Here is a 26943-nt window from a genome sequence, read left to right as displayed (position 1 = left end):
GTGTAGAACTCACACTTTCTATAGCAGAGAAAATTGTGATGATTTCTCAAGCTTGTTTCAGTTTCGCGACTGTCAGACATTAAAATTCCATGTTTGAGCATTTTCTACCACAAAATACTGGGGCCAAAATTCAATTGCTAGTCACAACTAGAGTAGAAAGACTGAATCAATTGCTAAATGAAAACTCAACGCTTATGTAAATTCATTTTACCAACTGGATTCAGGCCTTGGCTACAAATTTCTATATCCACAAATGGAGGATAATGGAACTCCTGCCTAGAAAGGCAACGCTTCATATACACTCACACACAAACTAGCTACCAGGCTGTTTCTTTTTTCTGCTTCCCAAAGACCAATAATACCGCACTTACTTTAGCTTCGTAGTACAGTATTTGAATATCAATTGAGGAATGCTGAATCAATGAGCCCGAGGCCTAACGTTACAGTCACGAGGGTCCTATTGAAGTCTCGGGATAAAATGAATCTATTATCAAATTCCCCCCTCAAGTACATTGTTATGGATTTCGCCAAATAAGGAACAGTATGACTAATCGCCCTTTCATTAGAAATGGGCAGTAAAAACCACAGAAACAGAGATAAAGGAAACAAATTAGGCTGCAGTCCTATAGACGTCTACTCAGAAGGAAGACATGCCCAAGTAAGCATGTATAAATCATCAATATTAAATCCGTTTAATGGCACGTGGAGGGACGTTGGTTCCCACATGGTGAACGGGAGTCCAAAAATATGCCATACCTACCGTTGCCTTGAAATTCTGACCGCATGCTTAATGCTGTAAAACAGTAGCTCCAGGAGAGCTTTCAACGTGTGTCGTTTGCCATTTTAAAACCTCGAGGTCGTCTCTCACCTCGCCAAAGTTAATCGTGGAATGTAATCTTCTAAGCTTACTTATCTGGAAATAAGCTCATTAAATTCAGTACAACTTCTGATTAAAATTACTTTGAACTGGGCTGTAAACTGCGAACAAATAGTTTAAAGGAAAAAAATTGGGTTGCGTTACCAGCTCTATTTTATACATCGAACTTTTGTACACGTATGTACGCAGCACAAGGGATCTGAACCACAAGGGAGCCAAGAGAAAATTATTGCCACCCAAAGAGAATGGCAATAATGAACGAATCCGTTGCTACCCGCACCCCGCACGCGGCGACCCTCTGCTACCAGAGGCAATCTCTGCCTTTGGGAGTCGTCGCGTACCTTTTCGAGTTTATGGACCACCGCCCTGCGTGGGGGAGCAAGATTTGGAATTCCCCCGCCATTTTAAGGAAGGTTTTTGAAAAGCAAACGCTTCTCCTGATAACATTGTTTTCTTTCCATCGGCGGGAAAAAGCTGCCAAGAGATGATAAGTGGAACTGCCCTTAATCTGTGGTCGCTCCGGATTGAATTTCTTTTATTTCGTTTTCCTGCCACTTGGTTAGGGGTAGTGAAAGGTAAACCCTCAAAGCGAACTCCCTTCATAGCCACAATATTTCTGCGTACACCTGGAGTTAGTGCACCTACCTTTATAGTCTACAATAATAGTTTTTTTTTTTCAGAAGGCAGATGTGCGCAATTGAAAACCGAAATATACATGTCGAGAAGACGTTTTTAGCGGGGTTGTGACACCACTTCTGCTCTTCAATATGCGCTGTATCTTTTGGATTCACTGTCAGTGGTCAGATAAAGCCCTGTTATCTGCAAAGGTGGAAGCACAAAGGTGAACCCCTGACTCTAAAGGAGAGGGTTAAATACTATTTCAACTGTGAGTTTTTAAATCAACTGTTAATTTTTAAAATACTGCAATGTTTTGCCCCCCTCTTTTTTCTTTTACCAACGTGCTAAGACTCACAAGGCTACCTCTTTAGAAGTTAATTTTCCTAGGAGCCTAGTGTGGCATTTTTCCTTTTGACCATTTAGAAGCTGTTTATATACAATTAAGAGCAGAATAATTTATTTATTGAACTTGCAGTTTTATTTGTATCACATATTTCCTCTGATGGCATAATGATTCTTACCTTCCCTAGTGTACAGTATATCCTCCAACAACCCTGTGGGATAGGGTTAGGGGGAAAGCAGAAGAATAATTGGACCAAAGTCACCCAGTGACTCTCCAGACTAGAAATGATCTTTACTGATGACAAGCAATAGGGAAGCCTTGGGTGTTGTAAGTGGAGGGAGCACTTCCAATTCTGAGATCTATTTCACTAGCTAAAGACACCAATTCCCTCTCTGCAAAGATCTCTGAAAGGTCAATATCACCAGTATTATGGAACTTCCAGCATAGGAAAGGATTCCCAGGTACAAACTCAGAATCTATTGTTGCGAATACAAGTAATAGTCTCTGATTTCTATCCCACTTCTTCAAGTGACAGATGAACTTTAATTTTTGAAGTTTTATTTAATATAGTGAATGATGATGATGATGGTGCACGAGCAAGTCAATTCTGAGTTATGGCACACTTTTTCAAGGTTTTCCAGGTAGAGAATATTCAGAAGTGATTTACCATTCCCTTCTGTGGCAACTGTGCAGTTTGCCCAAGTGAGTAGCTGTTGAGAGTCCTCTCCTACATAAATTTTTAAATCCCCGCTTATAGCCATCTAAGTTAATAGTTATTACCATATTTTGTGATAAAGAATTCCATAAATTAGTTATTCATTGTTTAAGTAAATACTTAACATCACCATTGAATTAAGAACAATATACAGTATATGAGAATCATGCACATTATCATCATCCAACAATGGGAGGTAAATTAGGTTAAAACTGGGCCCTAAATAAGTTTCATCAGTGACTAGTCAAACAAAAGCATTAGGTCCTAATTACCTTCCATCTCTCCTACTGATAGTATCTTTGGGCAGAGTTGGTCCAAACTGCAGTATTTTGCAGCAAGATGCAAAGGACAAAACTGTGCCCCTTTCCCCTTTACAGAAGCTGACTGTACTAGCAGTTGATGGTGTGGTACCTTTTACGATGCCTGGCTGTAACTACAAACTAGTTTGAAGGCTTGTAGTGAGGGAACACGTGGAAAGTTCAGGAAAAACAAGCTAGGGGCTGCCACTCTGTTCACCGGCATTTGGTACTTCAGGTGATCAACACACTGTCAAATGTTAAAGGTGCCCTAACTTTTGAGCAAGTCTGTTCTTGTTTTCTCAGTTGCTTCGTAGTCCAATGAACTGATTTCCCCTTGTTGTTGTTGCTGTTTAGTTGTTTAGTCATGTCCGACTCTTCGTGACCCCATGGACCAGAACACGCCAGGCCCTCCTGTCTTCCACTGCCTCCCAGAGTTGGGTGAAATTCATGTTGGTAGCTTCGATGATACTGTCCAGCTATCTCGTCCTCTGTTTTCTCCTTCTCCTCTTGCCTTCACACTTTCCCAACATCAGGGTCTTTTCCAGGGAGTCTTCTCCTCTCATGAGATGGCCATTGAAGCCTCAGCTTCAGGATCTGTCCTTCCAGTGAGCACTCGGGGTTGCTTTCCTTTAGAACTGATATGTTCCTTGCAGTCCAGGGGACTCTCAAGAGCCTCCTCCAGCACCACAATTCAAAAGCATCAATTCTTCGGTGGTCAGCCTTCTTTATGGTCCAGCTCTCAGTTCTGTACATCACTACAGGAAAAGCCATAGCTTTGACTATACAGACTTTTGTTGGCAAGGTGATGTCTCTGCTTTTTAAGATGCTGTCTAGGTTTATCATCGCTTTCCTCCCAAGAAACAGGCATCTTTTAATTTCGTGGCTGCTGTCACCATCTGCAGTGATCATGGAGCCCAGGAAATAAAATCTGTCACTGCCTCCATATCTTCCCCTTCTATTTGCCAGGAGGTGATGGGACCATTGGCCATGATCTTGTTGTTGTTGTTTTTTATGTTGCGCTTCAGCCCGTTTTTTCCACTCTCCTCTTTCACCCTCATTAAGAGGTTCTTTAATTCCTCCTCACTTTCTGCCATCTGAGTGGCATCACCTGCATATCAGAGGTTGTTGATATTTCTTCCGGCAATCTTAATTCTGGTTTGGGATTCCTCCAGTCTGTCCTTTCGCATGATGTATTCATCCTATTTCCCCTAGTAAAGTCTAAAAACTCTGACACAAGACCTGATTGGAAGACACAGCCAGTTTCTCAGATATTGGCTGAAATCTTGTTGGCAGAACTATGCTGCCCAGGTTGGATGATATCATCAGCTGTAGGGGTGCTGCGTGTGTTTCAGGGCAATAAAAAAAATTCCTAGTTCTCACCTCACTCTCCAGGTCTGGGAATCTCTACATATCTACATCATGGGTAAATCCAGGAAATTGCCACCACTGTTACTGGGGGAGGGACCAAGGGCAGTAGTGGTGATTTACCTGCTTTAAATCATTCTAAACCCTCATTCTGTAGCTCCCAAAGTCCTCTCCAGAAGAAAGACTATTCCTAGTGATCTCCAGAAGTAGGAAGTTTTTTAAATGTCCCCAAATGATCAAGGCATGTTCACAGCTGATTATGTCATCCACATTGCATGGTATAAGTTGTGGAATAGGATTTCATCCACTGACCATTTTGGAAGAAGCCACTTCTTTGAGACAAGACAGATATTTTTTAGATATTTTAAAACTATTCCAGATCCACAAAACACGCAGAGTAGAAATTGTAACCAAAGTACAGTATATCCCCTTATTTTTAAATTTTGTGAGTTGTATCATGGCGTCCATAAAATCACCTTCTGTTGCATCATTCTTTTCAAAGGAATATGGGAAGTTGCCTCATAACAGGTCAGACTATTTGTCCATCTTGTTCAGTATTGTTTACTTTAACTGGAAGCTTCACTTTAGGATTGCAGGCAGATACCTCTCTCCTCACCTGCTAGTTAATTCTGCCTGGATCCATAGGTATCAACAATCGAGAGAATCTTCTCAGATGTGTCATCTCATCTATGGAGTATTCTCCGACCTCTGCATGGAGGGGCTGCTTGTACATTTGTGGAGGCATTTTAATTAGCAGGTGCAGCCTCTTTTGTTATTTGGCTTTTTTTGTTGCTTTTGATAGCTCATTTGGGAATTTTATGTATTTAAACTACATATTATTTCTTGGATGTATATTAGAATAAATGAAAGTTTACAAATAAAAGGGCATTTTAAATAAATGTAACACATAAAATAAAAAAGCAATTTTAATAAAATAAAAACTAACAGTGATTTCCATGCTTACTGGTGGGACATTTGTAGCCTGATCTTATTCAGGGTGAATAGGTCCAGTAGATTTCAGGGGGTCTTACTTCCAAATCACTATACTTGGGAGTGCATCCTGTTACTACACTGCACAGCTTCTATTAAAGTTTATTTCTTTATTAATTATATTCATATTCCACCCTTCTTCTAAGAGCTGAAGGTGACATCCATGCCCATCCCTGTTTTGTCTTCATAAGTACTGTATGAGGGAGATTGAACTAAGGCTGATTGGCTTAAGGTCATACAGGGAGCTTCATTACTGAGAAAGGAACTCCATTCTCTCCAGCTTTGATAGGTTAACCATCACATCAGTACAGTAGTTAGAATCATACTGGCCTTCATTTTCTAAAACTGTATTTATAAGTATCTTTCAGCTATCCCTGTTCACTGACTTCCTCCCTTACCACTGCCACCATAAAACGTGATGTCAGGGTATACTTTCAGGTTTTCCCCACCTCTTGGACCATAATCCAGATGTACTGGACTACAACTCCCATGGCCATACTGACTGAAGCCAATAAGGATGTCAGAATATCTGGAAGACAGCAGGCTGTAGAAGGCTCTAGGATATAGAAGACACTTGTATTGAATACGTAATTCGGTAACCCACTAATTTTTTTCTTGTCCCTTTGGTCATTCAGATGAAAGCACTGGGCTGCATTACTGGTCCCCTGCCTGTTCCAAGACTTTCTGCACATATGTTTTTGAAATTTAAGATGGTACAATTACATTTTGTAAAGCATAGCTTTACAATAATATTGATAGTTGGCCAGATGAGTCATTTCAATATGCAAAAATTAGGGCCACCAGAAACCAAACACAACCAGCCAACTCATTCACCAAACTAGAGCTGTGTTTTGCCTTTAGAATTCACAGTGGAGGAAGAAAGACTTTCCAGCTCTTGCACCACTGCTGGGAAGCTGGACTTCTACCAATGAATTAATTCTGAACTTAAAACAAAGATGAGCAATAGGGATAATACAGAGGCAGTTTCCTTGCAGAGACCAGCATGTGATTTGGGAAAGAGTGCTGGAGCTCTCTTAGAGAGAGATTTGCATAGTTGTTGCTCTTCTGGATTACAGCAACAATTCATTGTTGCTACTCCACCCTGATAATTAAGGTCTGGTAAGGAGAATAGCTGGAAGAGTAGCTTTAGATTCAGGCTCAACAAAACAGTTTGCCTTTGCCTTGATGGTTACTACATTTACATTATAGTCAACCCTCGACTTACAAACAATATTTGTGTTGCTCTCCTGTGCCTTCGAAGCAGCAAATCAGCCCAAAGTTCTTAGAAAGGTAACTGGAGATGAGAGACTTTCTACAGGCAACAGGGTTAGAAAGATAAGGGCTATCTCTGCTCAACAAACTCAACAGCTAAAGAGCTTCCTGGTACTCAGTGGCTGGAGGCCAAGTCTCAGCTACAGAGGGAGGGCAGCATACACTTTTCTTTCTTAATGGACACATCTTGTATGGCTCTTTAAGAGCCCGGGGATGCTTCTGTGTCCTTCAGGGCTGGTGAACCTTTGGCCCATTGCATGTTTATGCCACAACATCCTTCTGTCCTGTCCAGTGTGACCAATGGTAAACATATACGGGAACTGTAGATTAATATATTGGGGGTGGCGGCAGGGATTTTCCAGTCATGGTTTAGCACATGCACTCCCACCAAGGCCTTGATAGGGAGATACAGGACAGCCTTGAAGCTGTCCTGTACCTTGATATACAAAGCACAAAGAAGTGTCAATGTATTTGCATCCAAGGCATTATTTATGATTTATTTATTGGTTACACCTCTATCCCTCTTCACCTCCAGTGAGCCCAAGGTGGCATACATGGCTCTCCTTCCTACTATATTTTCACATGGCCTTATAAGCAGATCTAGAAAAAGTAACTTTTTAAAGCATACAGCATAGGTTTTACCTAAAAGAATGACTGCCTCAAGGCAGTCTAGTGAGTGCCACGGTTCTGTGTGTAAAACAGAAGGTCTCCAGCTTGTAAAAAGCAATACATCTCATGTAAGAGGAACTGAAATGAACAGCACCTGTCCTACCTGCCATAAAGACACAACACAGAATTCAACCATCTGATGTGCTGAGAAGTGTTTGCTGTATGTTGTATATGAATAATTTGTTTTCTTCTTGTTTGATAAATTACTCACAATTCAGTGTATGTATGTATGTATGTATGTATGTATGTATGTATGTATGTATGTATGTATGTATGTATGTATGTATGTATGTATGTATGTATGTATGTATGTATGTATGTACGCACGTATATACATATTTAGTTAGTTAGTTAGTTATTTTATTGGTGGTGTGGATTTCTTCCTATTATAAAAAAAGCAATAACAATTATCTCTGTCCTAGCACATGTACACATAGCCACTGTAGCTCACCAAAAAGGCAGCTGAGACACCATACTTAGTGATAAAACTATCACCCTGCAGAATATACAACGAACATTGACAGCACTGACATTATCTAGGAAAAAATTAGACTTGGAAGAACATAATCTGGGACTGTTCATTTTGAAGGCAGAGGACACCAAGACTTGAGACATAAACACCCGTCAGATAATTTCCAAAATATGCCTCTATAATTATAAGTGTGTAGAAATAAAGGGTGCTATGGTACCTTGAAGACTAATTGCTTTGTTGTGACATGAGGTGTAGATCAACACATACTATCTGTTTTTGTAAAATTAACTCTAGCTCTTGTCACTCTTTTCACATGCACTGTAATTCAGAGACACACGTAATCAGATACAGGGTTGGGGAAAGTGTTTCACATATTTGGGATTCCAATATGGAATCCAGATGAACCCAGAAGAATCCTAATAAATTTTATCTCCTTAAATTTGTGGAATACTTTCTGCCTTGCGAGAACCAAATATTCTAAATTCTACTACAGTTAAAATTGCCTAATTCATGTAAAAACAAACATCAAAATTTAAATGCCCAGAAATCTATGCATGTCAGATTTCAGCACCCTTTAGGCATGCATAAGATTTCTAAAGCAACTTACAGTGAAAGAATTGCATTCATTCATATTGCTGCCAAATAACCTGATAAGTTATTTTAGGAATTGCAGATGGTGAGAATGAACATAATGGGACCTTTATCAGATAAACTAGCATTCACAAAAATGTAATGCTGAATATACTTCTTTGGAAGAAAACTCTGTTGAAATTAGTCCTATATAGCAATTGCAAAAACAATTTAACTGTGGACTCATGTAGCTAAAATTGCCCCATCAGTGTCCAAGAGGAATGTATCAGTGTGATGGGAGAAATATAGACTATATGTAGAACTCAACTCAATAAGGACAGGGGACGTTCAGTAGGAATTCACTGTTGACTGATGGACGGTCATGGAAAACTAGAGAGTGGAAATGAACAGGAGCACTCCACACTACAGGATTTTGTCACCTGCCCTGTTTTTAGATCTTTCAAGGAAGTGTCTTCTAAATTACAATATAAAGATAGATCCACATAGTGAAAGCTGTACTCCCAAGACAAGGAGAATTAACTGGGATGGGGGGGAGGACTTTCCCTTGGACATCCCCTTGCTGAAAGTAGGAGGCTACCTTTGCAGGCAACATACTCAACAGTTCTCACAGCTTCCCTTACCAGTCCTGTAAGTGTACAAGGAATCAGGATGGGACAGGATGGGACAAGATGTGGGGGTGCCTGATATATGTCAAACACAGGAAGACTCATCTGCCATTTAGGAAGTAAACAGGGCAACATGCTTACAGTGGATGATGCCTGCAGTGTTCTGCAGTACATGCAGTATATGCTGTGTTTTTGCATAATTTCTCTGGAAAGTGCAAGGGGAGAATATAATACTGGAATGTATGCACAAAGATATTCAGAGGTACATTAACAGGAAGTGTTATCCATCATATACTTAAGGCTCTAGGTAGCAACAACCACACATCTATCTTCTTCCTTCTTGCTGTCTTGTCTCAGTAACTTTGGACATTCAAGACTTTTTCATGGAGAAAGAAGTGTATGATTAGAAGTCAGCATTAAGCCAGCACATTTCTGTGTTAGGGAAGTGTACATGTTGTCTTTGCATCTTAGAGCACATACCACTTCTTGTGAGTATGCATGACTTTAGGCACTCTGAAGCAGCAGAAATTACATTACTTTTCTATGATACTCTTCTCAAGCAAGGGTGTAATATGAAGAAGAAATATGTGCAACGGTTTGGTCCTTCCAGTCTACATTCACTCTGCTTGTTTAATTTATGAAAGAGGTAGGAAAGATAAATATCCATGTCCAAAATAAACGTATAAATGGATTAACGTGAAATTAGAACAAGATATCAGGTGATGGCATTCCATTTAAGTCAGCTCTGAGCCTACTGCTATAAACTCTATGAATTACGTATGTAGAAAAAGGAATGGATAATGCTCCTCAGATGTATTGATACAGAATTGCAGGGACTGCAACATTTTAGGGGAGCCTCTTCTGAATCTCCTTGGACTATACGATTATAACATCATTTAGGGAACTAGTAAAAGGACATACGATGGGATATGATTGGATCATCTATGTAAAAACTCCCTAACAACTGAAAGATTATAAGATTATTATAAGATTCGGAACTCTATTTGCATCAGTTGTTCACTATCTCCCTTCCCTATTTAGATCAGCAACTTTCATATCAAGTGTAACTGTAATACTCTAGTCTGCCCCCACAGTCTAGTAAACATACAGTATTGGCTTCCCAGTCCTATTTTGATTTGTCTTGGGATTCCTGGCATCCTTTTGCTAGAGACAGACATATTTTCTGAATTGGCATCATTATCTCTGGGAAGGGTGTTGTCTTTGCTTTAAAACAAAAATCCACCATATGTGCCTTACATGTGGCTTGGGGACTGCATGTGGCCCTCAGATTAATTACAGATGGGGTAGCATGCAGGTAGGGGAGAGAGAGAACAAAATATTGTTGTGTAGACTTCACTCATTTTGATTCTGGTTCTGCCGTCCCTTAGCTGCAGCTCCTGAATTCCTTTTTCCATGAATCAAAGGCCCTTGGTTGGAAAACATCTTCCCAACCTTGCCATATCCCTTTGTTTCATTCCAAGACCTAAGGGTAAACCTGATCTTTCTCAAGGTAAAACATTAACATTAACTGAATGAGCAATCAACATTAGAAGACATCAAGAAAAATGGAAACCAGTGTGGAGAGAGAGAGAGAGAGAGAGAGAACAAATTCACAGGTAGAAGACATTGAAATAACTGAACAAGCAGCAGCAGTCCTGAATCAATTTAGGGATTAGCACAGATAACAAACTAAATGCAAGTCATCAGTGTGATTCTATGACAAATAGGGTGAGCAACATTTCTCTTTTGAAGCAAAGAAAGCATTGCTTCAAAAAACTCAGAACTTTAAATAGGTTGCTAATTCAAGTTCTGGTTTCAACTTGGGAGAGGAGTACTGTACTACATTCATCTCTGTCAGAGCAGAAAAACTTACCTTTCATATTGCAATTTGTACAATCTCCAGTCAGCATGGCCAGTAGAGTCGTAGTTCACAAAAAAAAAAAAACTATTTTTTTTCAGACTCTAAATCTGAGTATTTTTAGTTTTTAACAAAGGCTGTCGAGTCAGAATGCATTCACAGAATAGTGGCAAAGAAGATGGAAGGAAAAGAAATCTTAGAAAGGATAGAGAAACTAAGTTTGACCAGGTAAGAACAAAATAGCATTGAGGGGGATATGCCTATGCCAAACAGTTTTCAAACATTTACACATTGCTTGGGGGGGGGGGGCAATGTGTAGCCTGCATAACTTGCAAACTGCCCAGAGAGTGCTTGAAGCACTATGGAGCAGTATATAAACAGCACACTTTACTTTGCTTGCTTGTTTAAAAGGATCTTAGAAGATGAAAAGCTATCATATTATTTTAATGAGGAAAATATACAATGCAGTTTTTTTAATGAAAGGAAAACACCGTTTATTTTTATGATGTAACATTTTGCCTTTCGCACATAAGGCAGAAAAACAGGATCATAAAGAGACTGGGGGGCTGCAGCTGGGAGGGAGAATTGGTAGCACTTTCCACAGCCTTACGTAAATGAAGAAGCAGAACTCCAAGGCTAAGTTCTAGACTGAACTTCCTAACTGTGAGAGTAATTCAGCAATGGATAGTGGAGGTGGTAGGATCTGTTTCATTCTGAAATTTTAAACAAATTGAGCAGCCTTCTGTTAGATAAGGCATGTGTCCAGATCATGAATAGTGCTTCATCCCCGGAACCCCAACCTTTTTTGTTTTGTTTTAATGTACATAGATGCACTGTTTGGTAGTGATGCATATTAAGGGCATGAATTAGACTAACTACATCACTGTTCTGCAGCTTTACTCTTCCCATGGAAAAATTCCTGCAGGCACTTCTGGTCGAGATACCCTGATTCTGGCTTATACAGTATTAGGTCACTTCCAGCTCTGATTCTATTATCCTTTCCATCACACCCTCAAGTAGCCTCTTTCAAAGATATCCCTTCATATAGGTGTCGTCTACAGTCTATCAATCCCAATATAATGTCAGCAATAACATGAATCTTTTAGGAAGAGGTAGCTGTGGTAGTCTGTGCAAGCATATCAGGCAAAATCCAAAGAAACAAAAAAAAACATAAAAATGTGGCACTTTAAGACTAACCATTATATTTTAATGTTAAGCTTTCATGGACACATCCACTTCATTAGACTTCAATGTTTGACAAAGTGGACGTGTCTGTGAAAGCTTACAGAAAAATGTAATGGTTAGTCTTTAAGCTGCCACATTTTTGGTCTGTTTTTGGATTTTGCCTGATATAAATCTTTTTATTGTTAAGTTACCAGACACTTTACAACGGAGGAGGGGAGAAGGACCTATCCAGAGGATTTACAGCCTAGGAACACCTTCCCCAGACTGATTCCCACCCCAGAGGGTTTGAACAGTATCTATCACCTCTGATCACTAGGGCTGAAGGAAGTTGTAATACAAAACACTGAGAGGGAATCACGTGGGGGAAAGGCTGCTCCATCATTTGACAGATGGAGGCAGTAAAGGAACTGTCATGCGATCGTTCACACGGTGTCGTATTTCCCTTCAAATCTCTCGTAAAACCCTTATTTTCTGTGAAGCCTTCGGCATTATCTCTTTCCCTAAACACTCTTTCTGAAACAGCATCTCTGAACAGGATCCAGAGAAAGTTATGTGACTTTGTCTGGAAGGTTTATAATAAAGTGAAGGTGGACTGTTGGGCAGATTTTATTTTCTGCGATTCCTTGTAATTCTGAGATATCCCATTTAGCCACGTGGCCTGCCTTTCTTAATCCCGACCACAGCTAAAAGGGCACGGGTCCCGGGCTCGCGCGTTATCACCTGCTGGACTCTAATTTCACTGCTTGCTAACCCCCCCTCCTCCCCGGCTTCATCTTAAAACTCTGAACAAACTCCAAAACTTTGGTCTCCAGGCAGCCTTTTCTTTCTCCACGCCCCCCCCACCCGCGCTTTTTTGCAACATCTGGCCTAACGAAGGGAGCTCGAGATCCCCAAAGCGTGCCCATTTCCCCTGACCGTTTAGTTGGCCTAACCAAAGCAGCGACACGAACGCGGCGCCTGGCTTGCGGCCAACACAGAGAGAGAGCTACCTTTGCTTTCTCCGTGACCTGCCCGAGCGCAGCCACTTCGCGGTGGGCGGGGCGGCGCGCGGCGTGATCCCGATGAATATGCAGCGACCCGCGGCCAATGAGGCAGTGGCGGAGCTCGCTCTCAGCTGTTGGACGAGTGGAAGGGAGCGAGGAACTTTTCCTGCTTTGGGACGGATTTCAGCGATCGCTCAGTGCCTGGAGGGGAAGCTGCCGGACTCCCGGGCAGTTTGGAGCTCTTCCCCGCTCAAGCCGCCGTGCAAGATGAGCGTAGCTGTGGAAGAAGCCGTCTTGCCGTCCATCTCCACTTTTGCCGGCTTGGTGCCGCTGGAAGACAGGCAACCCGAAATGGTACGAGGGTGGGCGCAGGTAGAGCGGGTATCGGTCGGACGCCCCCCCCCCAAAAAAAAACGACGCCCTTATTCGAAAAGCGGCTATTATATATTTAATACAAACAACAATAACAGGAATCAGAGAGAGCGGCGGGAGTGAACAGTGGAGAAGCAAGAGTTCTTAAGGCGTCTTCCCTCCCGCAGGCAAGATGTTCCGTTTAAAATCGCTCCCTCTGCTGTCCTCTGCCCCTTCTCCCCACGTCGCCGTCCTTGCTCCGGTGCGAGTTTAGGAGGGTGGCAGCAGCTCTATGTGGTTCTGGGGAGGCTTCACCCCTCTTCCTGTGGTGCTCGCTCGCATTTGCTGGCGTCCTTTGCACTTGTAGGAGCGAGACAACAAAATGAAAAACTTGGCTGATATGTTTGCTTGTTTTAGGCAACAGGGAGGGCATCGGCGGGGACCAATATGGTTCTCCCACGATCTTCTTCAAAATTCACCCGAAGTTTTACTTTGTGGCACCAACTTCATCTAATAGCTTTTCTTCCTCCTCCTCCTCCTCTTCCTTTTTTTTTTTTAAAGTTGGGAGCGGTAAGTTCCTTACCTCACCTCGCAGGGTTGTTGTAAGGTTATGATGACATTTTCAGCATCTTGGGAGGATGGGCAGACTAGAATGTGTACGTGACAGTCGGATCATGGTCTAGGAATACGTGCTGAGTGAGAAAGCAGGGTGAAGTTCTTGTTTAGGTTGATTTGATGGCCCAATGTTCGGGCAAAAAAAGTTTGCCCTGATGATTGCTGGAATTCGTTATCTATCTTGCACCCCCATCCTAGGAAAAGTTAATAGCCCTCTAAAGGGAGAAGAGTATATTGCTTGTGATTATTTGTGCAACTTTTGTTCTAAAGTTTAGTTTAGTAACATCAGGTTGATAAATGGGCGACCGCGAGAGGATCCTCCGTCCCGAAACTGACATCTAGATTTTTATCTGAAAAGAGGGCAACGGGCCCTCATTTCCTCCGCCCCTTTTCTACGCTGTTGAAATGTTCTTATACCAGTTTGCGTCTAAAATGTACTTTGGCCATGAATGTTGCTTCAGTACTGCGAGATATGGAGGGTGTATAGATTCTGGCCTGCATTACAAGGCTGAACAGACTTCGGATCAAGACCCAAAGGTATCTTGCTGCCTGATGTGAAAGTCAAGGTGGTACCCCTCCACGGTAGCTGAAAAGACTAGCAGTGGACTTTTTTGCTTTGCCGCTGGCAAAGAGATGGTGTTCTTCCACTATACCTGAGGGCCCAGAGGGGGTCCAAAAAAAAACCCTGTGGAGCGGGAGAACTCAGTAGAGCCACTCAGGCTGCTACTCTTCTTCAACCTTTCCCCGCGTCTAAGTTATAGCCGCTGCCGGGGGCTACAGCCTCACCTTGCCTAACGATAGGGCCGGAAAGGCTTGGCCACGTTTCCACGGGCTCCGAAGGGGCTCAGGTGGAAGGCAACCTCAAGACACTCCGAGCTCCGCGCGCTGGCTGACTTAGCCAGTCTCCTTCTGGTTCGAGGGGCTTCTCGTTGAGCAGCACCAATGAAAATATGGGGAAAGGGCAGGGTTGGGGGGGGGAGGGAGAGTCGAGCTAATTAACTTCTCCCCAATCAATCGCATTCGGAGAAGGGATGCGTTCACTTGGAGCTGGAAGGAGGAAGCGAGTGGGACTGCCTCTTGCCTGGCGTGCGGAGCGGTGCGTAGGTTTGTCCGCTCCTGCAGGCGCCAGGGGGAGCCGGGAGAGCTCAGCCGCGTGGGGCTAATTCGAAGTGAGTCTCAGGGCTGGCCCGCCCTGCCCGCTTTTAAACTCTTCGGATAGGGAAGGAGCGCGTAACCCGTTTTGCAGGTTTGGGGGTTCTATAAATAGTCTTGGGACGCCCCCCCTCGCGCAGCAGCAGCTTTTACCTCTGGTAAATTAATCCTTTCCGCGCCCGGCTAACCTCGCCGATCGGCTCTCTCTCCCTCCTGTCCCCTTTCCTTCCCCCTCCACCCGCGATCTTCCCGCAGAGGCAGATCCTTCCTCACGCGGAGGGCGCCGCCGGCATCAAGAGGGAAGCGGACGAGCTCGGCAACTTCGTCGACCTGGAGTTCATCCTGGCGCACACCGCCAACGGGCAGCCCAATGGAGGGGCGCCGCCGCCCGCCCACCCGAACCCCAACTACCCCTTGCCGGAGACGCCCGAGAGCTGCGGCACCACCTACGACAGCGACGGGTCCAACTACCAGCCCGCGAACAAGTACGCGGCGGCGGCGGCGGCATCCTACTTGCCCAGCCCCGGCCACAGCTACGTGGCTGAGCTTTTCACGCAGGACTTGCAGCCGCCGCCCCAACAGCCGCCGCCGCCGCCGCCCTCCTCGGGCCCCTGCGATCTCCAGCGGCGAGAATACACGGAGCTGCGCGCCGCCGGCCTGGCCCACGCGCACGCCGGCCTCCCTCGGGGTCTGCCCCTGGAGCACCTGCGGGTCAAGCAGGAGCCGATGGACGGCCAGCCCTGCATGCTGAGCGGGCCCGCCGATTACCTGGGGCCCCCTTCCGCCGCCGCCCCAGCGCCGCTAGACCACAAGCCGCTCTTGATGCAGCCCATGATCCACCAGGGGCCTCCCCCTCCCCCGCCCCAGGCGGCCTCTTGTTTCTCCGCCGAACAGATGGGCCCGGGGCCGCACTGCCAGTTGCTGGGCGACCTGAACGGGCCGATGGGAGCCCTCCCGCAGCACCAGCAGCAGCACCAGCAGCAGCAGCACCACCCGCACCCCTACCAGCGAGCCCCGCACCTCTTCCAGCCAAATTTCGCCGGGCACGTCCCGCCCCAGTTCCATGGACACTTCAGCGTCTTGCGGGAGCCCCTGAAGTCCCCCCACGCGCAGGGCCTACACGGGCTCCTGGTCACGCCGCCCCACTCGCCCGTACTGGATTACTATTCCCCGATGGGACCCCCGGAGGAGTGCAAGCCCAAGAGGGGCCGGAAGCCCTGGGCTCGCAAGCGCACGGCCACCCACAACTGCGAGTTCGCCGGCTGCGGCAAGACCTACACCAAGAGCTCCCACCTCAAGGCGCACATGCGGACCCACACGGGTAAGGGCGCGGGCGGCGGGGGCCGGGGCTTGAGCCAAGAGCGCGGGGCGCGGGGTGGGGTGGGGGGAGTCGGGAGACATGGGCGCTGGGCGCTCTCCGGGCTGGGACGGCGGGGGTGGGGGGTGGGGGGGTCCTGTAGGGAAGGCGATCCAAGCGGGCAGAGCCGCACGCCTTACCAGGAGCGGGATAGGAGAGAGAAGGAAAGGCCCCCACGAGGGGACTGAAGGGCAGACTCTGCCAGCGCCCGAAGGCTAGGAACCAACCCTTTCCACGCAACCGCTGCGCGGAGCAAAGGGTTGGCCCAGGAGATCTTGATTTGTTCCTCTCTTCTTCCTGAAATTCCGTGAAAGTCGAGCCTGCTTTGGGCCAGTTGTCCCAGTCCGGGTATTGTGCGGCTTGTGTACCGACGATTTGCTGGGACTGCCCCGGCGCGGTTTTTTAAAAAAACGTATTCGGTGCCTTAAAGTGTTTCTGAAACAGGCGCGTAGGCAGTCATCCCTCCCGTGTTTACTCACGAGTAAGGCCCGATTTGTTTAGTGGAACGTTCCCGAGTAGGTGCTGAGAGGACAAGCAACGTGGGGACGTCTGATGTTAATCCGGTTTAAAACTTTGCCGAGCCAAAATAATTATCGCGGGTGTTCCGGCACTCGGAAATGGGCGGAGGCCAGAATAAATTATTCCCAGGATTAAAGCTAGTGCTCAGGCGCTTTGGCTAGGCTTTTGCAGTGGTTCCCATCATTGGTTCCCCAGAGGATCTTGGACTACAACTCCCAGGAAGCCTGTCCAGCACAGCTAGAGGGAAGGCTTCTGAGAGTTTTAGTTCAAGAACATCTAGGGACCCCTGGTTGGGAGCCATAACATGAGGGGGAAGGGTGATAGCTTAGGCAGGGATTGTGTTTGCTGTGGTTTTCTCTCCCCCCCCCTCGCTTCATTTGAACTAATTTTTGTTAGGCTACAGGCGTGTTAGTAGGAATGTAAAAGATTGTGTGCAGGCCCAAGGAATGCAAAGGCAGGCAGAAGTTGCATATGCTAATTGTCTCTGCACATTGCATGTGCCTGGACTAAACAACACCCGTGTCCAAGACGGAAAGTTCACCACACCTTTCTTTTGTATTTCCCAGGTGAAAAGCCATATCACTGTAACTGGGAAGGCTGCGGTTGGAAATTTGCACGGTCAGATGAACTAACACGCCATTACCGCAAACACACCGGTGTCCGGCCCTTCCAGTGCCATCTATGCGACCGTGCTTTCTCCCGATCAGATCATCTGGCTCTGCACATGAAGAGGCATGTGTGAAGTGTGACTGGCTCCCCCTCCCTGGGCCATTTGGGTGGGATGTGGTGGGGTTGAAGAAGACGAAGGGATGGGGTGTACAAAGAGACTGAATGAGGACTCTATTTATGAAGGGATGGACCTTCCCCCTCCCCTTTATTGGAGTAGCTAATTTATGTATATAGTAGTGGAACATTTTAAATATTTAAAGAGGAAGCCCATCTTTTTCTTCCACAGCAAGGTGGAAGGGCTTTATGTATTTAAGAGTGAATAGTTATATGTACAGATCTGGCTGCCACAGGTGCGAGGCTCTATGGGAAAAAATGCACTGGAAGGAAGTATGTGGGCAGTATAATTGTGCAAGTATCTCTCTGCCAGTCCCCCATCCAAATGTTCAGTATGCCATAGCGCAAAGAGTACATCAGCCATCTCAAGCTGTTTCTAAGATAACAGTACTAGTTTTTGTATGTTTTGCTCCACAATGTTTTTTATGTCTGCCCTTCTTGTAATTAAAAGCGCTCCATCTTGTCAAATTATATTTAAAATGTAAAATTCCTACAGGTCACACACACACATACGCCCACAAACAAAGAAAGGATAGCTTGGCTTGCACTGGGTATCACTTTTTAAATGAATTGTAAAATGTAAATATTGTTCGCTGTGTCCCTTATACCAAACTGTGGGAAAAGAGTGTCAGACAAATATGTCAGTTTTTATTTTGCCAAAATCTACCAATAGCATTTTTTATATTAAAAGGTTTTTTAATGACATTTTATTTCAGCTGTAAAGCTTCCAGTTTGGTCAGTCTATTGAGACCAATGATGTAATCCTTCTTAAAGCAAGTAACATCCACCAATAAGACTCCACGCTGTCAGCACTGAGTGTTGGGGATAATCCAGCAGAAGAAACTAAAGCTGTCACTTCTGGAACAGGCTGTAAAACAAATATAAGCGCTGAACAAAGATAAAACTTTGTAGGTTGCATGAGCTGAAATATTTAGGGGGGCAATATTCTGAGTTAAGTGCACTCAGAAATAAAACAACAATCCAACATATTCTGCCAGGGACCAAATCTTGGTTTGGCTTGCTTTTGAAGAACCAAAGAGTAAGGTTTTTTAAAAAAATGCAATCCTGTATGTGCTTACTCAGAAGCAAGTCCCATTGAATCTCACTTCAGTAAAGGATTGTATGGTATTGAAATTTTAAAATGTATTGTATGTTTTTTCTTGCTCAGGGATGCTGTTAAACAGAACAAAAATGACCTTAATATTCTGGTTTTTTTTCCCTGCAAGATTATGAGACCACATGTTTTTAAGCAGAACTTTGAAATGTTTTCTTGTGGAAGCAAATGAGGAACAAGTTGGAATATTTCAGTGCTGCCAACCAAATCCAGGTTCTTATAGAATACAATTACTGTATCTGCATGCTTGGTTGAAAGGAAGTAAAGCATATTGAACTCAGTGGGAATCCTTGACAAATAAGCATGCGTAGTGGCCTTCCCAATTAGTCTTCCAGACTATAACTTCTTCCAGCCTCCCCATATAATCTTCCAGACTGTAACTTCCCCAATGTCTGAAAAACAAGCATACTGGCTTACTAAGGCTTATTAGAGGATAGTCCAAAACATTGTAGGACTCCATGTTAGGTAAGGCTGATTTAGAGGATTGAAAACTTGACCAGCTGGAAATCCTACTGCATACATTTATGCCCACACAAGCTAATGGCATCATCAGCTGCAAGCTTTTATGGCTCATTAAAATTTTCCTATTCCATTCCCCAGTTTCTGAGGCTCTATCAGGATCCTTCTTGATCTGAGGAAGCTGTTGGGAGCATTGAGGGAAACCTCTAATGTCCCCAAATCACAGCAATGGTACCAATCTTTGTGGCAGGATGCTGGTGATGATTTCAGTGCATTAAAGACTTCCCGCCCCACCCCAGCCCATCCTGAGGATTTTGCAGGTCAAAAGGGATCCCAAGGAAGCCTCAGAAGCAGAGGGTGGAGTAGAATAGGAAGCTTTTCATAAGTGATGAAAGCCCATGGCTGACAACATCACCACTTGCACTGACGCATATGTATATGTTGTACAGTATATGTATATACGCATGTATACGTATGTTTACTTGGAAGTCAAATCTCACTACATTCAACAGAGAGCTAGGAAGTGGCTTTTTGGGGGGGGGTTCAAGCTCCCAGAATTCCAGCAGCGATAATAGTCATGCTGGTTGGTGGATTTGTGGTGCTTTAGTTCCCAAAAGAAACCTCTCCAGACCTCTGCTGCAACAAGCCTTACTCTCAGCTTAATGTACAATGTCTGCAGCTAAACTAACTGGTTTTAACAACCAGATAGCTGTGCATCTACCTATCGATGACACCTCAAAGGTGTTTTCTGGGATATTTAAAGCCACTTAATTGCCTTTGAATATAGGAAAGAAAGCCATCTTTACTATTTCTCAGCCGATCTGTGAAGCAGGAAATGCTTCCAAGGCTGCCAGAGGTTTATGAATTCATTTGATCACTTTTCTTTCCAAGAGCACTAACACTCATGGTCCTCTTGTCTTTTACGCCATCGTTGCTTTCAAGACTTTGTATTTATTTGCAAAAGCAGAAAAACAGAGAGCACAAAAGCTTCACAAATTTAGCGGTTTGTCTATTAAACGGATACTTTGGGGGAATAAACAACAGTATGGCCAAAACTTTTAAAGCACAGATGGGGCATCTTTGGCTCTTCAGATGTTTTAGACTTCAGCTCTCACAGCCCTTCCATATTAACTATGGTGACTGGACCAAAGTCGTTGTCGTCCCCCCCCCCCCCAATTTCTGCTTGAAAGCTGTATATATTTTTGGACCTGACATCTAATAAGGGGTGAGGAGTTAAAGATTTATTCTAACCTCCAGTGGCAGTGAGCTGTGTGGACAGATTGTGAACCTCTTTTGGATGCCTTTAATCTGTGTCGTCCCGCAAAAAAAGGATGGTGGCCAGGTACTGCTGCAGCTGCAACGTTTTTTTCTAGGCAGCTTTTGGATTTTATTTTTGTAAAGGGCATTTTTGTCAATTTCTGCTATACTTGAAACTTCCTTTCTAAGAAGAAAAGGACTCTCTTATGCAAACAAATATGTAGCTCATGCAAACAAAATTTAATTCTTTTTTAAAATGCTGTAAATATGTTTTGGGGTTTTTTTAATTGCTTGGGTCTGTTTAATAAATGACCTCAGCTCTGGTATGTGCACTGCACCTCTCTGTATATATATTTTAATTAACATGTTTTATTGTTGCTTGGGCTCATCAGGTATCTCCCATGCAAAATGTTAGTATTCTCTATATGCATATGTAGATATATTGCTGATCTGATGTAAAACAAATAAAACAGAATAAAACAAAAAGAAGTAATTCTTTCTAGCTTAACTACAAAAAGAGGGGATATGTGCAAATTGTGGGGTGTTTATTTAAGAAATACACATGTCAAGCTTCAGGGCACAGTGGCTTAACACTTAGAAATAAAAGAGCATATAATGTTTTTAAGCTGCTTGGAAAATAATTCAATTTGAAAATTAAAATCAGAAGCAGTTTATAAGCCTTCCACAACTCTTCTAGCACAAGCAAAGCTGTTTTTAAGTCCCATTTTTATTATAATAATCATGTTCTGTCAAGTGGATAGATAGCTCAGTAGTTTAGTTATCTGGTTTCAAAACCAGAGGTCAGGAGCTCAATTCCCCACTGGACATCCTGTGAGGAGAGCCAGCCTATGCGGCCCTGGGCAAGTTACACAGCCCCAGGATGTCCCCAGAAGATGGGAATGGTAAACCACTTCTGAGAATTCTCTACTTGGAGAGCCTGGAAAAAAACTTCATCGTAAGTCAGAATTGTCAGCACACGATTATTATGACTTCGTAGGAAATCCATGATACAGAATCTCATTTTCTGAGGACTAAAGTAATACTGGGGAACCTTTGGTCTTCCAGATGTTGCTGGATTTCAGTTCCTAGCATCCTTCATCATTGGACATGCTAGCCAAAGCTGATAGGAATTCAACCACCACCACTCTTTCCCCATCCTTTGCCAAAAGAAACACAACCCATTCCAGTCACCACATCCTATTTAAGATAGACCCATAACTTCCCCCCCCCCCCTATCTTCCAGTTATATTTTCTAAATGATTTCTTGTATGGATAAAAGGAAAATGTAACCCTTCAGATATTGCTGGACTACAACTCCTATCATTCTGGAGAGTCAGTGGTGAGGAATGTTGGGAGTTCTAGTCCAACAGCTTCTAGAGAACTGCACTTTGCCCTCTTTGGACTAAACTATGGTAGATGGAAGTACAGCAAGCAAAGATGTCTTCCCACTAACAAAGTGATGTGAGCAAGGGCTTCTGAGGTCTGGAGCTTTGAGTAATGCCAGGTGGCTGAAGGACAGGTTCCTCAACATATTCTCCTACCAAGGTTGGGCATGGGCCGTCCCTCTGGCTCACCTGAGCTCCCACACTTGATCTGCTAGTAGTTTCACTCCTTAGTAGGTACTGAGGCTTCTTTATTAAATTAACAAGAGGTGATTAAGCTCTGACAGGTCTTAAGCCCAACAAGCAGGTCTTTCTCCATCCCTCCCACAGACATTTGTTGTACTCATTTTTAAGGACTGGGCTTGTGCAGACTTGATGTGGAGCTGTCAGTGCAGGTGAAGCCTCCTGTCCCAAACAATATGAATGGTGGCTTGTTGTACTCCAGAGAAGCTTCCACCAAGCCAATGTTCTGATGGGTTGAACTCCAGCAGCCATCTTCCCTAATGGGCATACTGGCAGAGGACGATCAGATTTGTAGTCTAACATGTCTGGGGTCCACTGGTTTGAAGAACATTTCAGAATACTGCTAGATAGAGGAATGTGGGAATGATGTGCCACATCAATCTGCTCAATAATTCTGATACAGTAACTTCATTTTCTCTTGCATTATTTTGCAGCTGGATGCAAAATTAGGTGAGTCTGCCACCTGCTGCTTCCTAGAATTTGGCAGATGTACAAATAGTTGTCAGTCCTTCACATGAAATCAAGTAGGACCATATGCCTCGTGCTAAATATATGTTTTTTGGGGGAAAGAGGGAGGCTCAGGACAACTGCTTGTTTGTATACAGGGTGCACCAGCTGGCTTGTTTACATGCTACAAGCAAGGATTACTTTGCACTTTCTTACCATAGCAGAGGCAACCAAAGTCTGCACATGTTGACCGTTTAAATCTACATATTTTTACATGCTGGAGGCATTTAAGCAAGAAATGACTCACTAAATCTAGTGCAGACATGATTTTGGATTTGGCTAAGCCCTAGCACTAAACCTGGTCAGAATAAAGCTGGTTGGGTTCTCATGCAAAGGTTTGTGTATATGGCTGGCATGATAGAAGGGTGGTGATGGTAAATTGATTTGAGTGTGTTGTGTGAGACAACTTCCCCCTCTGCTGGGATTTTATAAGATGTTTGCCTAACTGAATGGATAAATGGAAGTGGCTGTTTCTGAGTTCTCAGCAGACATTGTTTCATGGCTCTAGAGATTTAAGCAAAATATGCTTGTTCAGAAATGCCTTTGTTTACACACTGGAGAGTGATGCGTGGGTTAAACATAACATCTCGATTAGTCAAGCAAACTGCTGAATGAGAGAGAGAGAGAGAGAGAGAGAGAGAGAGAGAGTTTTCATGCAGTCTTTTTGCATCTGGTGATAAAATATATAATTTATGAGACAGTAGCCAACAGGACTATATAAAAAAGGAGATGGCGGTCCAAGAAAAAAATAAGGCAGAAATGAAGGATAAGAACATTTAATGTTGTTTCCCTGCTGTCATGGAGAAAAAGGATGCCTAGCTGGCAACATCCTCCAGATGTTTTCAAACCACCGTTCCCATAGTCCTTGAACTTTGGCCCTGCTGGGTAGGACTAAAAAAAGATGGAGTCAAACAACTTCTGTGACAGGTTCTCCACTCCTGTGCCAAGGGAGCGACTATAGCTGCGCAAATGTGAAACATGGAATGAGTAAAGCTCTGCAACTTTGTGAAACATAGGGAGGGATAACAAGGAAATGGTTATGGTTTGAAGAGAAAATTCCTATGACTTCCTCATCCCAACTCATGCCTGGCTTCTGTTGCCAATCTAGAATTACTCCCCCATATTCTGTAGGTAGGGTGAAGGCCAATGGGGAAGAGGTGACTGAAAAACAGCCTGGCAAAGAGTCATGGGCCAATGCCCTGAGATGCCAGGAAGCATGAGTCACTCACATTATTTTTCTGAGGCCCGGTCCTCCAAACAAGGTAGGCAGGACTTGTGGTTTCGCCTGATTGGCTGCTTGTGGGGAAAGTAATGCGAGTGGAAACAACTTATCCTGAGTTGCTACCATACATTGCTAGATGGTCCAAGCAGACTTCCACATGAAGCTGTTAGCACGGACAAAAAAAAAAGTATTAGCTTTGTCAAGATCACAAATGTGAGCTATTTCATTTGAGATAGTTTCATAGCTTTGCATGTCTGGCTGCAGACTTGGATCCAGGGAGCAGTATTTGTAATATAAGAGATTTGAGTTCTCCGAACTTCTTTGCAGGAGGGCCTTGCTGTGAAAATAGTACACTTTGCCCAAGAACCACTGCCATACTTCCACAGTAGTGTTATATCCCCTTCTGAGGATTTGCATAACGTGCTTTTAACTTTGCTTGATGATTGTTTGTTTGCGGTAGTTTTTTCTTTCCAGAATTCACACCACAACCCTTATAACCATTTATCTGGGAGTAAGCCCCATCAAACACATTGGACTGACTGCTGCTGAGTAATATTAGGTAAGAATGCATTGGAAATAACTAGGCAATGATGACTAATATGGGAGGCCACTTTTAGAACAGCTAGATCAATGAAGAGAGAGATACTACCAGTCATTGTGAGTCTTGAAAAGTTTCCCTCTCTGATTACAGTACATTCATCAGAGGCCCTCACTCAGCATAGCCACTTTCTGGGAGCTATAGTATAAAGATTAACATTTAAAAGGTCTATATCTTTTTCTAAAACCAAAGAGGTAGCCTACAAATTTGATCAAAGCTAAGGTGCTGGGAAAAGATACATTTTACCCTTGATTCCTACATCATTTCTTTGCTTTGAATTATTAAAACACATGCACATAGAGAAATTATTTGATCCTTCTGGAGAACCATATAATTTGGCTCTGTGTGAACAAAAAGGAGGCTCAGAAAAAAAAATATAGTGTGAGATCTTAGCAGTACTTCCAACCTCCTGACTACAGATGGGTACAACTCAGAAAGCCTGAAGTGGTTTTGATGCACAACTATTTAAAATACATTGAAATAACCACATTTTTGTGTAGAACTCTCCTTGCTGACTCTTGTGTGTATTTCCCGTGCATGATTCTTGTCGATCCTCTACCTGTAGGAAGGAGTTGTATGAATATATAGAATCATAGAATAATGAAAGTTGGAAGAGGCCTACAAGGCCATCAAGTCCAACCCCTTGCTCAGTGCAGGAATACAAATCAAAGGATATCTGCCAGGTGGTTGTCTAAATTTCTCTTGAATGCCTCCAGTGTTGGAGCACACACCAGAATCTCTCAAAGTAATTGATTCCATTGCCATACTGCTCTAACTGTTAGGAGGTTTTTTTCTTACATACAGCCAAAATCTAACTTCCTGTAAGTTCAGCCATTTATCTATCTATCTATCTATCTATCTATCTATCTATCTATCTATCTATCTATCTATCTATCTATCTATCTATCTATCTATCTATCTATCTATCTATCTATCTATCTATCTATCTATCTATCTATCTATCTATCTATCTATCTATCTATCTATCTATCTATCTATCTATCTATCTATCTATTTGATTTTTACCCCACCCCTCTAGACAATGTCTACTCGGGGCGGCTTACAAATAAAACATAGCAATATAACATATGTAAAATCATAAAATATATGTTGTGCACTCTGGGATGATCAAGAACAGATCCTGCCCCTCCTCTGTATGATAACCTTTCAAGTATTTGAAAAGTGCTATCCTATCTCCCCACAGTCTTCTTTTCTCAAGATTAAAAATGCCCAATTCTTTCAGTCTTTCTTCATAGGGCTTGGTTTCCAGCCCCCTGAGCACCCTTGTTGCCCTCCTCTGAACTTGTTCAATTTGTCAGCATCCTTCTCGAAATGCAGTGTCCAGAACTGGACACAGTACTGAAGATGAGGCCTGACTAGTGCCAAATAGAGTGGAACTAGTACCTTGTGCGATTTGGAGACTATACTTCAGAGGTGTCAAACTCAATTTCATCTTGGGCTGCATGGACATTATGATTGCCCTCAGAGGGCCGGTTGTATCTGTAAGACTATATAAATGTCTCCACTCTTTATCATATTAAATATAATCCTCCTCCTCTGATTATTACTGTACTTTCTGACTCTTTGCTGCTTGGAATGCTGAGATTAGAAGTCCCTCTGGGTGGATTCCCAACATCCTTGCAGAGTATTACAGGTGACCGAGTAAACACCTGCATATTGTGTACTGCACAGTAGCAGGCAACACTGCGAGGGCCACATGAAATGGCCTAGCGGGCCGGATTCAGCCTGCAAGCCTTGAATTTGACACATGTGCTATATATATTTCTACTAATGCAACCTAAAATAGCATTTGCCTTTTTTGTAGCCACATCACACTATTGGCTCATATTCAGCTTGTGATCTACGACTCCAAGATCCTTCTTGCTCATAGTATTGCTGAACCAGGTATCCCCCATCTTGTAACTGTGTGTTCGGTTTCTTTTTCCTAGGTGCACTACTTTGCACTTATTCTTGTTAAGTTTCATTCTGGTGTTTTCAGCCCAGTGCTCAAGCCTATCTAGATAATTTTGAATTTTGTTTCAGTCTTCCAGGGTATTAGCTATTCTACCCAATGTTGTGTCATCCACAGATTTGATTAGCATCCCCTGCACCCCTGATCCAAGTCATTAATCAAATTGGTTAAGAGCATAGAGCCCAGGACTGAGCCTTGGGCTACCCCACCTGTTCCTTCCACCCAGTTTGAAAAGGAGCCACCAATCATTACCCCCTGAGTACAATTCTGTAGCCAACTGTGTATCCATTATCCATCCACCTGACAGTTGTTCTATCCAGCTCACATCTAGTTAGCTTGCTAATCAGAATATTATGGGGCACTTTGTCAAAAGCTTTGCTGAAGTCCAGATATACAATGTCTACAGCATCCTGTCTATCAGGAAGATTATGTGATCAAAAAATAAAATCAGATTAGTCTGGCAGGATTTGTTCTTGACAAGTCCATGTTGGCTTCTAGTTATTATTGCATTGTTTTCAAGGTGCTTGCAGAGTGACCACTTTATAATCTGTTCCCAGAATTAATGTCAGG

General features: G+C 43.5%; 1 protein-coding gene across 1 annotated transcript; it reads left to right on the top strand.

Moving 5' to 3' along the window:
- The first annotated feature begins 12927 nt into the window (after positions 1–12927).
- Positions 12928–20935, top strand: LOC110073791 (uncharacterized). The gene is given in 4 exon segments (XM_020783377.3): positions 12928–13093; positions 13096–13196; positions 15216–16281; positions 17403–20935. Coding segments are annotated over 4 exon segments (1491 nt in total). The 5' UTR covers positions 12928–12945; the 3' UTR covers positions 17579–20935.
- Positions 20936–26943: the final 6008 nt, after the last annotated feature.

Source organism: Pogona vitticeps, chromosome 4, assembly GCF_051106095.1.
Source record: "Pogona vitticeps strain Pit_001003342236 chromosome 4, PviZW2.1, whole genome shotgun sequence".
Taxonomy (NCBI): Eukaryota; Metazoa; Chordata; class Lepidosauria; order Squamata; family Agamidae; genus Pogona; species Pogona vitticeps.
This window is presented reverse-complemented; position numbering and strand designations above follow the sequence as displayed.